Here is a 14,562-nt window from a genome sequence, read left to right as displayed (position 1 = left end):
CATGATTACCTGTTAATGATTGGCTAATCCGTTGCATAGCAACCGTTTGTTATCTTGAAATTTGTTTAAAATAGACTGCGCGTACTATTAAGGATTAATTGCACTTGAGTTTTCAAAATTTTCCAAATTGCCCTCGTGGCTTCGCGACTCGGGCAATTTTGGAAAATTTTGAAAACTCTCGTGCAATTAGTCCTTAATAATACTTGGCCTCATGTGATTACATATACATATTGCTTGTAGAGGATGGTTAAAAAGATTTCTTATAAATACCTGCATAATTAAAATATTTTTATTAATTTAAACCATTTTAACTTGTTCTATTTATTAAATATTTTTTTATTCTGGTGAAGACTCCTACATATAAGTTATTGCCCAAAGATCAGCAAACAGAAGATAACAAAGATACCCTGTAGTGATAATTAAAGCTAAAGCATAATAAAATTATTGTTTTTGAAGCTAATTTGTTTTTGTTTTTCACCTGAGTTGATAATGCAAATTAGCTCTTGTAAACAGTTTCTAGCCCTTCTTTGGAGCTTAAGAAACTCTTTATAATGACTAATTACCATTATCAATTCAGTTGATAACACCAACTTTTTTTTGTCACAACCCCCACCAACACAGCACCACAGTTTCTACCCCCTATAATTTTTTCTAACACTGTTTAATAATCTGAATAACACTGAAATCCAAAGGTCTCCCATTCAATTCTCAGTATAGAATTCCAACTCTATATACTGCACTCTGATAGGTCACCAAATATAGTGACACATAATTTTCATTTGATTAAACACCCAACCTTGAAAGAGCACTCACCTTATAGCATAGGAAAAGTTTAAAAGCATCCCACCTAAAATAAGTACCCTACTGCCTTACAATCTCTAAATTCATGTTTTCTCACAAAATCAACTTACTACTTGCTGAAAATGGTGATGATTTGATTTCATAAGCACCTAAAGCGCTTACTTGAACAAAATACAGAAGGCTGCAAATTCAGTGACCAAACCTTTTTCATTTAACTATAGCATCCAAAACAGTTTCAGCTTATAGCATGATACATCTTTTATTTAGAAAAATATTTCACAATTTTGCCTCTATGAACACCTATAGAGGCAAAACACAGTCATGGCAAACCTTTAAGATGCCCTCAGTCTGAAAACAATCATTCTCTACACAGCCTGGATAAGCTTGCAAAGGTACTTTCTTCAATGATTTGCTTGTCACCTACTTAAATCATTAATATATAATTTAACTGATTTTATAGCAAATTAAATATGCTTTACATGTATGTTGAAAAGTAACAACCTTCTCATCAGTGACTTTTTACCGTGGATTAATAATACTTTATGTTAGGTAATGAACTTCTTGTCAGTGACTGTTATGGAAATTTACAACCCACACACTGGCCACACAGAACACTACAACCATGAGAAAGCATGTCAAAGCTGTTGACCACACCCTCCCTGTCTGGGCTCCATCTGTTACCTGTCAATAAACCACACAATGGCAATATTGTCTGATTAATACTGTGATGACTATTTTCAAACAGTGAGACTGTGTGCAAGGCAAAGTTTGTTGAAGTGAGCTACAATTGTAAGCATGCTAGAATTTCTAATTGTCATCATCATCCATGCTGAACTAAAATAGTTTTTAATACTAAACTGATTTTTTATGAATATGAATGCAACTAAAAAAGTGAAGTTTGAAGGTGTCTGGTATAAACTTGCCATTGCAAAAGTTGTAAACATTATCTCTAATCTTGATAATTTGGTTTTATCAACTGAGTTGATAATGTAAATTGGCCAGAGTTTCAAAGCTGACATTTTGAGTATTAGTCCTTTATTAAGGGCACATAGAGGAATTGTGGGTTGAGTGTGAGTTTATATGCAGAATAATTTTTGGTGAAGGGCTAATGATCTGGGCAGGGTTAAGGGAAAAAAATAAATTATATAATTCATTAAAAACATATGAAATATCAGTGAGCCCCCAAAGTAGATATAATCTACAAATCATAACATGAAATGAGGCCTAAGCAAATGAGCTGACTCTTGATAATAAATTTGGGATTGTCAAAAATATATATATAATTTCTCTCCCTGACAACTTATGAATTTTATACAGTAAAGGTGATGGCTAGTAAAGTCACCTCTTGACTTTGAGACATGACATTTATGAGCAGAACTAAAACACCTGTCAAAAAATACCCCCAAAAATTTTAATGTTTGAAAACAAAGTGTTGCTATAACAAGAGTTGAGTGTTCTGTGAATGTTACTCAGTCTATAAGGTGAACTAGTCTAATTGATAGGTGTCAAACTCTAGTAAGTACAAACAACATACAATACTGTGAAGATGTTGTGCAAATACATCAAAAGAGAACTTCTTGATCACATTCTCTTAGCCAGCTTCCTTTATTGTTGAACTAAGTGAGGGATTCTTCAAAAACTCCTTCATTGCTAAAGCAAATGATTCGGCATCAGGATTGCATAAAAATCCTGTCACACCATTTTGAACAGTTTCCAACGGCCCTCCACTGTTAACTGCAATTACCGGATGCTTCATATACATGGCCTCAATTGGAACAATCCCAAAGTGTTCATGACTTGGAGTATAGATTAAGCAAGAACATTGATAAAGAAGACTTAGCTTTTGAGCATCACTGAATGATCTCACAAATGTGACTTTACTGTTCAGGTTGTATTGTTCAGCAAGTTTGCAAAGTTCCAAATGGTGCTCTTTGTTTTCTGTTACTCTGTCATCATATCCTCCTGTAAGAACAACAAAGAAATATTGCATAAATAGAGACTCTTCCATGGAAAGTGGGCACAAACCACTTTTATTCACAAGTTGCAATGCATCAAAAGTACAAACAAGTGAGCACAGCAAACAAGTGAATTTTTGATGCATCACAACTAGTGAATGAAAATCATTCAAGCACTTTTCATGGTATTATGTTTTTGTTTCATACATGCTGACATTTTTTCACATTTCAATATGACCAGAAGAAAATGACTGAAAATACATCATTTGTCCAATCAGAGACATGGACAATAGTACTTCACAGTGAAAATCTCAGTACGTATGAAATAATTGTTTGAACTGAATTGTGTCCCCTTCTTTTTGAACCCAGAGATATAATAAATACCTTACTAACCTTGTTTTGTTGTTCTGTACTGTAAGTTACAAAAAATAGTTATTTTTGCATGGATTTATTACCCATACGCTTTGCCCTTGGGCCATAAATCCAAAAATTTTGGAGTGTAACTCAAAGAATGGACCTCGAACTTGCACTGGAAAAATTATCAAGTTTCCATGCATGTATTATTTATGGTTTTTTGGTGGTTTTGCTGTGGTTTTTAACAAAATACCATGTGTGGAAAAAGTACTCTTTTTCCACACATGGTTTTTGCACAAATCCACTGATGGTTTCTAAACTTTCCAAATGTGGAAATTATGCATACACAACATTGGGATTTATCATGGTAATTGGAATTCCCAAGAAAGGAAATCGCAATGTCCAAGATTACTTATCCCACTATGGAAAATGAAATACCATGGCAGGTTTTTCTATGGTCAAGCCCACAGATGGATAAAATTTACCACACTTGGAAAGTGGTTTTGTAGGGAAGCATGTTAATCACAATTTCCATGGAAGGAAATCTAGATTTCCAATGGAACGGACCACACTGTGGTCACTTTAATTACCATGGCAGGTTTTTCTATGGTCAAGCCCACAGATGGATAACATTTACCACACTTGGAAATTGGTTTTGTAGAGAAGCATGTAAATCACAATTTCTATGGAAAGAAATCTAGATTTCCAATGTAAAGGACCACAGTGGTCACTTTAATTACCATGGCAGGTTTTTTGTAATGAGGCGAGTAGTGATTGAAATGTACTAAGTGGTGTATTTTAAAGTAAAAGTCACAACAAAGAAGCATTTAAGTAATGAAATTTATAATTTCGTATATGCAACAATGTACTGTAACTGTAAAGTACAAAAAAAATAAATAAAATACCAAGTACATTGAAAACCAATCTGGTAGTTAAAAGATTGCGACTGAGGAACTGACCCAGCCTGTACAAGAAACCTTTTCCTTTTTAAGATGATCTCTGACCCCAGGCCAACTTCCAGATGAGCAATGTTTAAGATTAAGAGCACACACAATTGCCCAGATAATGGAGTTCTTTACTAGCTTTTTTAGTTGTTTCAACCGCCAAAATATCTTGAAGATCTCTAAACAATTGCAACTGACAGGGTTTCAATGCATTATCACAGGATGCCTGTGTGACTTTCAAAGTGAAAAACATCCATTACTTCAACATTAAACCGTATGTTGGATAAAAGGCAATTGTGTAGCTCTGATTTATATATAAGCTCAACAATTTTTACAAAATATGATCAACAGAAAACATCAACATTATTTGTCCATGTACATGAAAGGAGTCCATACATTTACAGATAATTTTTTTTGGCCACTTTTAACTGATCTCTCCTTTGTCCACTTCCACATAACCATGTTCCAGGAGAGCATTTGCTGTTGCCGTTATATAGGTCTTTTTGTTTTTTTCCTTTTAGGAAGTTTAACACAACATTCTTGAGATTTTTTAATTCCTTGGATCTTTGTCACAGATGGCTTGACCAATGAAACCATACTAGTATCGCACAGTCACATGATGCCTGTACTTGTGTGACCAGTTCTGTAGTCAGGCTAAACAATTCTTACAAAATTTGATCCATAGTAATTTAACATCAACATGTGTCAGTTCTGCAGTCACTGGCTCAATTATTCTTACAAAATATGAACCATAGTAAACATCCACATAATTTGCTCATGTCCATGTACATGAAAGGAGCTAGCGCTGTCTATACATTTAGAGATCAATCTTTTTGGCCCCTTTCAACTGGTCTCTCCTGAGGTTGGTAAGGTCTCCCTCTTTATCCACTTCAACATACCCATGTTCCACAATTGATGCTTGAAGGAGTTGAACCAAGGAGATTATTAATTTCTTCAAGTAGAAGAATTCGTCTTCCCATAGTCTTGACGCCAATTTCCTTCAAGTCAGCACGTTCACTGATGCCTCTAAGAGCTTTCCCACATATTTTCTCAGCTAAAATAAATAACAAGAATGATTTCATATTGTCTTTATAATCAGTCGCCCAAGTAAATGTTCCATTATATGTCTGAAGGAAATATTTTTTCCTTTCGATTTTTAAGTTTTCTTCCTTTGCTGGTACATGCACTAGTACTACTGCTACTGGTAATAGTAAAAAGGCAAAGATATGCAAAATTATATGTCTTAACCCTATTCGTGCCACGGGCCGATCAGATCAGCCTGCGCGTAAACACCTATTCGTGCCAGGGCTGATCTGATCAGCCTGAGGTCTGCCCAGTGATATAACGAGCAATTTGATTGGTTACTAAGGCACAGCTAACACATTAGACCAATAGAGTTCTAAAGCCGTTACGTCGCGTTACCATGGGAGCAGAATTTTCTGTTCTAAACAAACGTGCTCAGAGCCAAAATGGCGTCGCTTTCAATCGCTGCACTGATATCTTTCTTCGCTGAAGAAAAGAAGTCAATCGAACGAGGAGAAAATCATTACAGATCTGAACACATTGAGTCATTTTCTTACCATCAGGGTATTTTACGCGGTGAGGTTCAAGCAAGTATGAAGAAAAAGGTCTATCGAGTCACGGTGAGTTTAGAGCCACCAATCGCATTAAGAAGCCTAAGGAATATTTTTAAATATCTTTTAAGTACCTTCTTGTTATCTACTCCCCCAATTTAGAAATATATATTTTCGATCTTGTCGATTTCCCTCATCAAAAAAGCCAGGCTGAGGCTTAAATCGTACAGATTATGATTCATATGAAATAGTGTTACCAAGACATTTATGAGTTCACCTTGTTTGAACTTTTATCTTAATTACCACTTAGATTTACCTGGATGACCACTTCAACATAAAATCCACGGAGTGTGAATGTCCAAAGGGAAAATTCAAATGCAGTCACGCGGCGGCTCTTTTTATAAATGGGATTCACAACTTAAGCCGCACAGATATTGAATGTCAGTGGAGGAAAAAGAAGTCTAATACCTCCCTGTCTTTACAGGCAGTCGAAGAACTGTTCCCTCTGCCAAAGAATTATGTGGCGATTACTCGATCTCCCAACACAGAAGATCGTCAGGCACTATATGGAAGCTTAAAGGCATATGGGAGGTTCACTGGTCTTTGCTGGCTCATGTGCCCAGAGCCTGCTCCCCAAGCCAAATTGCCTGTGCCAACAATTGAGGAAATCATCTACTCAGAGGAGTTTATCCAAACAAGAGGTACACAGCAACAATTGGACTGTTTGGTTCGGAAAGCCAAACTCACAGAAGCAGATATCCTGTTAGTCAGTCAGATAACTGTAGGCCAACGAGACAACCCAACCTGGCATCTTGCAAGGAGGGGACGGCTTACAGCAAGCAATTTTGGATCCGTTCTGCATGCCAAAAGAGTGACCCCTTCACTTCTCAAACGGCTCCTTGGAGAGTATGACATATCAAGAGTTAAGGCAGTACAATGGGGGGTAAACAACGAGGCAGAAGCGATTAAGGCATTTACCAATTTAACTGCAAAAACTGTACAGGAAACTGGGTTATGGCTGGATGGCTCTGGGATTCTTGGTGCTTCCCCAGATGGAATTGTGGATGAAGACTCTGTTTTGGAGGTCAAGTGTCCCTACACCGAAAGGAATATGACAATGGAAGAGGCAGTGAATATCTCCCCCAATTTCTGCTTGAAAAAAACTGAAAGTGGTCAGTATGCTTTAAAGGAAGAACATGTCTACTGGCATCAGGTCCAAGGGGAGATACATTTTGCTCAAAGGAAGCTTTGCTATTTTGTTGTGTGGACATCTAAAGATGTAGTTGTTTTGAAAATAGCAAAGGATGAAGGCTGGAGTGGAAACATTTCTAAGCTTACTCAGTTTTATTTTGAACACCTCTTCCCAAAGGTTGTAGAGGGACAATTATAGGTTTCCAGATCTATTACTGCATGTAATTATTTTTTAAGAAATAATAATTTTCAGGAATCATTAGGAGCCCTTTGGTGTTTAGTCTTCACTGATGGCATGTTGTTGTGGAATTTCTTGAGATAGGGAGGCTTTTCAGATGGAGGGTATTGGGAGCTCAGGTGTACTTTTAAGTTCACTCTAGTAACTTTAGGAACACAGATCTTCAAATCCCAACAGGGCTCTCCTGGTTTACTCAAACTAACTTTAGAAACAGTTACAGTTTTTGCACTTCATTGTTTCACAGTTGAGCTGTACTGCTCTGTTGTAGTGAACTGTTGTTGGGCTGAAATTATACATGCATCCATAAATTCAACAATGATAGCAGATTTACTTTTTGAATAAAACAAACAGATCAACATGTATTTTACAAAGTATTCAATTTTCCTTATATGAAAAATAATTAGTTCATTAATCAAATTCATATCCTTCACAGCCCTCTTTGATCAGTGGAAACTGCAGATTAACAAGTGAAGCACAGAGTTGAAATATTATATCTGCATGACAACGTAAATATGAGGGAATAAAAGATTAAATCTTGAAATCTTTGAGCCTAGCATTTGCCCTCTCAACATGAATTCTGCATTTTGCTATAACTTTTGTTGCCCTTGCTTCACTCTCAGTGAATGTACCATTGTTTAAAAAAGGTGGTATATTTACTGAAACACCATTTGGTACAAGATCCTGTATAACAAAACCTTTGTCAGCTAAGACCATATCTCCAGCAGTAAGGTGATTTAAAAATCCTGATTTCTGCACAATTGCTTTGTCAGATATTGACCCTGGATAAAGTTTGCTGACATAAGTAATAACACCATTTGGCGCTACACCCACAATAACCTTGAAGGAATGCATTCCCCTATAATTTGAATACGTAGCATTCTGCTGGCTCATAAGCCCAGGTGTGGCAATCTCTATGTCTATACAATCTATCACTACTCTACATGAACCAAACTGACTAAAAGATGATGGGGCACACAGCTTGTTCTTATCCCTAGATGGGATGGATGCCATGAGGTCAATAAATAGAATTGAGTGTAAGACATGAATGAAAGTTGTTACAATATTTGCTATTGTAGATACACTGCAATTGAATAACTGTGCAAGGTGAAGATTTGTGTAATTCTGTCTGACTTTCATTAATGTTATAAATATTTGTTCTTCAAAACTGATTGATTGCACTCTCCAGCCAGCAAAGTAATTGATGGATTGTTTAAACCTAGCTGCATAGTTGACAACAATTTGAAAAACTTCCTTTGTTGGCAGCCCAGTTTCCATCTTCAAAACCTCCTCACTCATTTTCGAAACTGTGTAATGTTTTTGCACATAGTAATTTTTTTCTCTTTGATCAATCATTTCCCTTTTTGCCTGCTCCAACTCTGCTTCCAGTATAACTTCTTTTCTTGTTGATTCAAGTCTCTCCACGCTGCCAGAGGTGCCTTGTTCAAGTTCTTCTTTCTTCCTTGCAGCTTCTATCATTTCTTGTAGGGTCTGTTGTGATTCGATTTTTTTCTTTTTTGGCTTTGCTTCTTCTGCTGGGAAAAGTTTGTCTTGGTTCCTCTTGAAAATCTCAGGACCATTACTTTTTTTTCCTTCTCTGAAATGGCAACTACAGACTCTGGAATGTTTTCCTGGCTCTCTGTCTTCTCTCCTATAGCAAAAAGGATAATTTCAGCTTTATAATTCTTTCTGATTACTGTGCTATTAGCGGAGGATTTTTATCTTGCAGCTTCTATCTTATAAAAATTTCTAATTAAGAAGACAGTTCTCTATCTGCCTGTTTTAACACTGCAGGGTGACCATTAAGTATCAACAACCACACCAAAAGCTCTCACAACTGATTTCCATCATTGAGTCAAATGTTGGCTCGTGGCTTCTAGGGAACCGATTTTGAAGTTGGAGTACAAGAAAAAGGAGTCTAAAAATCAGTAAGATTTATATAAGCTTAATCAGTTTCATAACAAAGATGGCGACTCCACAACCGCAATAAATTGCGTAAGCATACTTTTCTCCTAGACAGAAAAAGTATTGAAATAAAACTCTTACTAACCTCAGTAGGTGAATCCATCTTCTATATTCCTTCAGCTTTTTTTCCTTGCTAGGGAATCCGAAGAAGCTACACGTGTGACTTTCCGAGTGATGGTTGCAATCAGGCGCAAAGCAGTGCACCATTTTAATCGTTTCGATCGCCTTCGTTTCTCAGTTTTAGATTTCTATGACCTACAGCGTTAATAACAATGTAACTGAACCTTATTCTAAGCTTCTTTGAACCGTTCTAAGCGATGATTACACACTTGACCTCAGCAACGCATAGGTTATCAGTAGGACGCGCTCGATTGTTTAGAACAGAAATTTTAGCCCCATGGCAACGTGACGTCACACTTTAGGACTCTATAGGAACTGCTGTTCTATCAAATTGTTAGTCACCTTCGCTAAGCCTTCATGTTTCAAGTCAGTTGCCCAAGTTTGTGCGTTTTCATTTGCAAAGAAGAAGAAAACGTTAACATGGCGGCCATTTTGTTATGTAGTTCTTTTCCCAATGTGTTACGTGCCCTCAGAACAAAACAGGACAATAAAATCTTGGAAATGGAATCTTCAGGACCTCAACATTCATCGATAACTGATAAATTTCCTTTGGTAAGATGGTAAAGGACAAAATCTACTGTTAATCGTACCGCGTTGCGAAGCGACTTCCAAACATCCACGGATCGCAAGCGTAGCAAAAATGCTCGAACTGACAGTAAATATTTTACTTTCTTTTGTCTATTTTGGATTATGGAACAAGATTAACCATCACTCCTCACGAATATGTCTGTTTTGGAGGACTAGGATGGAGACAGAAAGGTAGAATTCAACATCTGTTTTATGTGTGTTTGCAGGGTAGCGTGAAGTGATAGAAAATAATTTGCTTTGGCACTTGCAGACCACCCCCCTCAAAATCTTGGCACTAACAGGGTTAATGTACAAACCTTTAAAAAGCTCACATTCCTCTTTAAATCCTTTTCTTTCCAGCCACTGCAGAACATCTTCCACACTCCAATCTTGAGCATGCAAACAAAAAACACACTGGTTTCAGTTTCAGAGTTTGTACCGAAGGTTATTTATCTGAATTAAGCTATGCTTGGTAGGTTTAAAACCCGCAACCAAAACCGGCCCCGCGAAAACCACCCCCCAAATACCTGAGCCGGCCAAAAACAAAACACACCTGTGTTGACCCTGCCGTTATTCATAAATAATTTTTTTCATCTCAAATTACTGCTTTCCTGCACAAGGAAAACACCACAGTGTCATAACATTTATGTCTGTGTAAGTTGTACAGAATGATAACATACCTTTTAGTCCTGTATTTTAAGATATTTTAGGGACTTTTTACAATTTTTTTTGTATTATTCGAGTTTCGAAAAAGACGCGCGGAGGAGATGAAAATTTTAGTTATATTTTAAAGTCTGTTTTGTGAACAGTTTGTCACGGCCGACATGTATTTTAATTCGTAAAATTGTCCTTCAGGATGTCTTTTTGTAATAAAAGAAAACTTCAGGAAATAATTATTTGTCAAAATTTACTGTGTACATGGTTTATTTTTTGTCTCGTGCGTTTGAATTAAATGCCGTAAAAAAGCCAGGTTTTTAGGGGGTAGGTGCGCGCTAAGTCCCCAGGCGTCAATGGGTTAAAAAAGGTTGACTTTGAAAATTTTATGATCACTAATGAAAGAAATGATGCCTAGCGAAAGATGTTGCCGATCAAACTTGTACAGATTAGCTAAGAAGCGAGACATTTTCGTACAGCAACTCGTCGGCTTTCTTGATACTAGAATTAAATTTACAATTCCCTTCCTCAAATGATCTAGCATCAAGCAACCTTCCGAAACAAGATGGCGTCTGAAACCGTGAAAACAATATTCGCGCCATTTTTTTCTCCAGTGGATGGTTTTAACAAGACCTACACTTTATCAGTCAACTTGAAAGATACTTGGTTTCATTTTAAATGTTTGTAATTATAAGGTGGTGTAAATGATTTAATACTAAAGCACTGACCTTTGACGTCGACATTTTCCTTGCAGTCCTCGGCGCCCAATGATGCTGGTTCAATTGACGGTTCAATCTTCGATTTCTTTGAAACCGTTCCTCCTTTGGCAGAGTCTGGAAGTTTCCTTGCATTCCACTTCTTGAAAATCTTGCAGACTTCTTGATCCGTTTCACTTTCAACGGAATAGCTCGGACTTGACTGCGTAAATGGCGTGAAATCTTGGTCCAGAACTCCAACTTCTTCTTCCGAATCAACCATCTTCTCGCAGAAACACAAACTTGTGCAGCAGCCGAGCAAAGACCACAAAGTTTCGTCTGACGTGCAGTTTTGATCCCATTTCTGGCGGGAAACGACACGATTCACGCGGAGCTTTCTCATTGGTCGAAATTTCAGTATCCGCTGACCATAACTTTGGAGGAGAGGTTGCAAAGCTGTTTAGCAAGAAAACATGGCGGAGAAGGCGGATAAACGTTTCGGATCCTTTTTTCCCTCTTCGCGTTGCTATTGTGCTGCAAGGGTATCTGTTCATGTTCACTGCCCTTGCGAAAACTGCAAGGGTAAAGCTGTGAACCCTAAGACGCAGCAACAGCATCTTTTGTTATCAATTCAGCGTGAATTAATCGTTGGACGTGAGGTTGAATGTAGTGCAGGTGGGTGCGCATTTTGCTAGCTTGTAGTGCTGATCTGAATCTTAAATATGTTATTATGAAAAGTTTGTCATTTAGAAAAGAATATTTATATCATAAATAAGAAATTAAGAGAAAGCGAAGAATGACTCACGTAAACTGACGCTCAAAATTTATTATGCTGCCACGGTCAGCAAAATATCAGGGATTTCCTATTATAACAAAAAAAAAAGATCAGGGAAAATCTTATTATCTTACATGCTTATCAAAGTCCTGAATAGTTTGAGTATTCGATTATCTTTCCAAAAAATAATGGTGCAAAGCGATCGATATTTTGATACAAGTCAAGTGTAGAAGCGGTAGTTTTGTTCACTGGTTTTGCTTTGTTTTGCCCATGACCTGTTCTCCAACATGCATGTATCATTGCAGATTGAACTGGCAAATCATAGTGATGTCCTTATTTACCAATTGATCAAAAGGCAAAGCGAGTCCTTAATACCAGTGTCATTAATACCAGTACCAGTGTCTCCCCAAGTGGGTGAAATGGTGTCTGTTCAAGGAGGTGATGAAGAATTGTGGAGAGCTGAAGTACGAGCTGTAGACCATGGACATAAAACAATCAGGGGTTATTTCTTTGTCAAACACCATCAGTGGAATGAAAATCAGTTGTGGAAAAGGGAATCCATGGGCCATGCTATGGACACCATTCACTTTAAGAGCATTGTCAGTATACTTGATGGACAGTGGCATGGGCCTTACTGGAAGGACAATGGATATTAGACTTAATTTGAATTTGTGTATTCCTGAATATCTTTTACATTCCACTGTATGCAAATAGGGAAATGTTGTATCTCCATCTTGGATCTATGAATTCCACTCCACAATTGTCAACTGAAGTAAATTTTTGCAACAAAGAATACAATTCAATGAACAATTAAATTTCTGCAAGCCAGGGAGGAATTCTGTTTTCCTGCCTTTAAAAAATTCACATACATGTACTATAAGAAACTGAAACTCGTAGTAGTCATTTCAAACAATTTCCACCATTGAAATTTTAAAATCCAAGTTTACTTAGTTTGGAAATTTTAATTTCCATGACAACTGTGGATTTTTTTTTCCATGTTAAGTAATGTCAAACAATTTCCACCATTGGAAATTTAAAATCCAAATTAACTTAGTTTGGAAATTTTAATTTCCATGACAACTGTGGATTTATTAATTTCCATGCTTAGTAATGTCAAATAATTTCCACCATTGGAATTTTAAAATCCAAGGTAACTTAGTTTGGAAATTTAAATTTCCTTGACAACTGTGGAATTTTGAATAACCATTAAATGGAACTTCACAATTTTCCATGCAAGGATATTGACATTTTATTCTTTGGATTTTTTAGTTTCCATACATCACATGGAGATTAATTAACCTGATGTGGATTTTGTATGGATATTTGCATCCTTTGAAACTTAACCTCAAAAAACCACAAAATAACCACATTTGGTTTTTAAACAGACTGTGGAATTTTTGAAAACCATACTAAAACCACAGTGAAGTCTCTGTGGAAATTTTGACTTTTTTCCAGTGTTGGTAAGTAAGAGGTACAAGTAATGTAAGCTAAGGACCTCAAACTTGATAAATAAAAGGTACCTTATTATTTACCTGCCATAACTAGATGAACATCCTTCCATTCCTTGTCACTGACAATATTTCTGAGCCAATCTAATGCCTCCAAGGCAAGGTTCAAATTTTTCTTTCTTTCATATCGATTTATAGACAAGAAAACATACTTGGCAGTAGGTGGTATGAGGTCTTCAATTTCCTCCTTTACAACTGGTTTATCAAATGAAGAAAAATTCAATGAAGGATACATTAGACACGTGGACGGTTACTGCACATACTTGTAAATGTTGACAAAAATGTTTCAGCAGTAAAATTGCTGTTTACAAGAACACTATCTGCCATGCCTGAAATGGAAAAAGAATGATCATATTTGCTGACACTGCCACTGCATGTACATGACATGATGCACACTAACCATAAGCAGCCTATTTTCCATATTTTAACCCTCTTCCTTCCATAATTGACCAAGACTTTGTGGTAAAGCAAGCTTAAAACAGCAGAAATCGCTAGAAACTTCGACGGATACACAGGGCATGAGTAAGTTTTTATTGATTTTACGTGTAAAATATTCAGATTTCGAAATATTTATCGTTGTAAATCGACCATATGTCGTTCCCCATACTATGCCTTATAACGTGTTCAAATTTTCAACGGTTCCTCCCGTAACTTAACACCGAGTCACACAACGCGTGACGCGTTCATGAATTCATCGTTGGCTCTTGAGACGTGAGCTTGGGCCGCCTATGCGAAAACTAGCCGTAAATAAGCCGCCGCTCGACAAGAAGATTATTTCATTCAGAAAGCTTCGATCTATTGATTTTGATAATTTCTGTGCTGATGTTATGAATTCGAGCCTTCCTGATCTTTTTGCCTCGTCATCGTCATCCTTGGATTATTTGATTGATCAATATAACAGAGTCCTTACTACCATACTTGAGACTCATGCTCCACTGCAAAAAAAGTTAGTTACTTTGCGTCCCGCTGCACCTTGGTATTCTGAGGAGATAAATAATTTAAAGAGATCCCGTAGAAAACTTGAACGACGCTGGCGAATGACAAAACTTCCTTCTGATCGTAAGTTGTTTATTGAGGGATGTGATGCTGTCAACAACTTAATTCGTGATTCCAAGAAGAATTATTTCGCATCATTAATCAATGAGAATCAGTCAAATTATAAACAGCTTTTTAAGATAATTGATAAACTACTACAAAGGAAAACAGATATTCAATATCCCCCCT

The 14,562-nt window shown here is 36.8% G+C and overlaps 3 protein-coding genes, 1 long non-coding RNA gene and 1 pseudogene across 6 annotated transcripts; 2 read left to right on the top strand and 3 right to left on the bottom strand.

Annotated features, from left to right (window-relative positions):
* Window positions 1–2,198: 2,198 nt before the first annotated feature.
* Window positions 2,199–13,788, bottom strand: LOC149037752 (alpha-1,3/1,6-mannosyltransferase ALG2-like; annotated as a pseudogene). The gene is made up of 2 exons (XR_016181268.1): window positions 13,363–13,788; window positions 2,199–2,763 (listed from the first exon to the last, which is right to left on the bottom strand). The product of XR_016181268.1 is annotated as an alpha-1,3/1,6-mannosyltransferase ALG2-like (transcript).
* On the bottom strand, window positions 3,937–11,395 carry LOC149037754 (uncharacterized). The gene is made up of 3 exons (XM_089188059.1): window positions 11,089–11,395; window positions 10,024–10,095; window positions 3,937–5,108 (listed from the first exon to the last, which is right to left on the bottom strand). Exons 1-3 carry the CDS (start codon window positions 11,336–11,338, stop codon window positions 4,945–4,947), a joined length of 486 nt encoding a protein of 161 aa, XP_089044185.1. The 5' UTR covers window positions 11,339–11,395; the 3' UTR covers window positions 3,937–4,944.
* LOC149037756 (uncharacterized) lies at window positions 5,475–7,428 on the top strand. 2 transcript variants are annotated; one of them, XM_089188056.1, is made up of 2 exons: window positions 5,475–5,697; window positions 5,939–7,428. In XM_089188056.1, the coding sequence occupies exons 1-2, from the start codon at window positions 5,524–5,526 to the stop codon at window positions 7,016–7,018; spliced, it is 1,254 nt and encodes a 417-aa protein (XP_089044182.1). In that variant the 5' UTR covers window positions 5,475–5,523; the 3' UTR covers window positions 7,019–7,428. The 2 variants fall into 2 exon arrangements, with proteins under 2 accessions (XP_089044182.1, XP_089044183.1); XM_089188057.1 differs by having other exon boundaries at window positions 5,485–5,697; window positions 6,113–7,428.
* On the bottom strand, window positions 5,877–9,394 carry LOC149037755 (uncharacterized). The gene is made up of 2 exons (XM_089188058.1): window positions 9,105–9,394; window positions 5,877–8,705 (listed from the first exon to the last, which is right to left on the bottom strand). The coding sequence occupies exons 1-2, from the start codon at window positions 9,224–9,226 to the stop codon at window positions 7,586–7,588; spliced, it is 1,242 nt and encodes a 413-aa protein (XP_089044184.1). The 5' UTR covers window positions 9,227–9,394; the 3' UTR covers window positions 5,877–7,585.
* LOC149037753 (uncharacterized) lies at window positions 11,513–13,066 on the top strand. Its single transcript, XR_016181269.1, has 2 exons — window positions 11,513–11,730; window positions 12,136–13,066. It is a non-coding gene; the product is annotated as an uncharacterized LOC149037753 (long non-coding RNA).
* Window positions 13,789–14,562: the final 774 nt, after the last annotated feature.

This window comes from Pocillopora damicornis, chromosome 11, assembly GCF_964200805.1.
Source record: "Pocillopora damicornis chromosome 11, jaPocDami1.2, whole genome shotgun sequence".
NCBI lineage: Eukaryota > Metazoa > Cnidaria > Anthozoa > Scleractinia > Pocilloporidae > Pocillopora > Pocillopora damicornis.
This window is presented reverse-complemented; position numbering and strand designations above follow the sequence as displayed.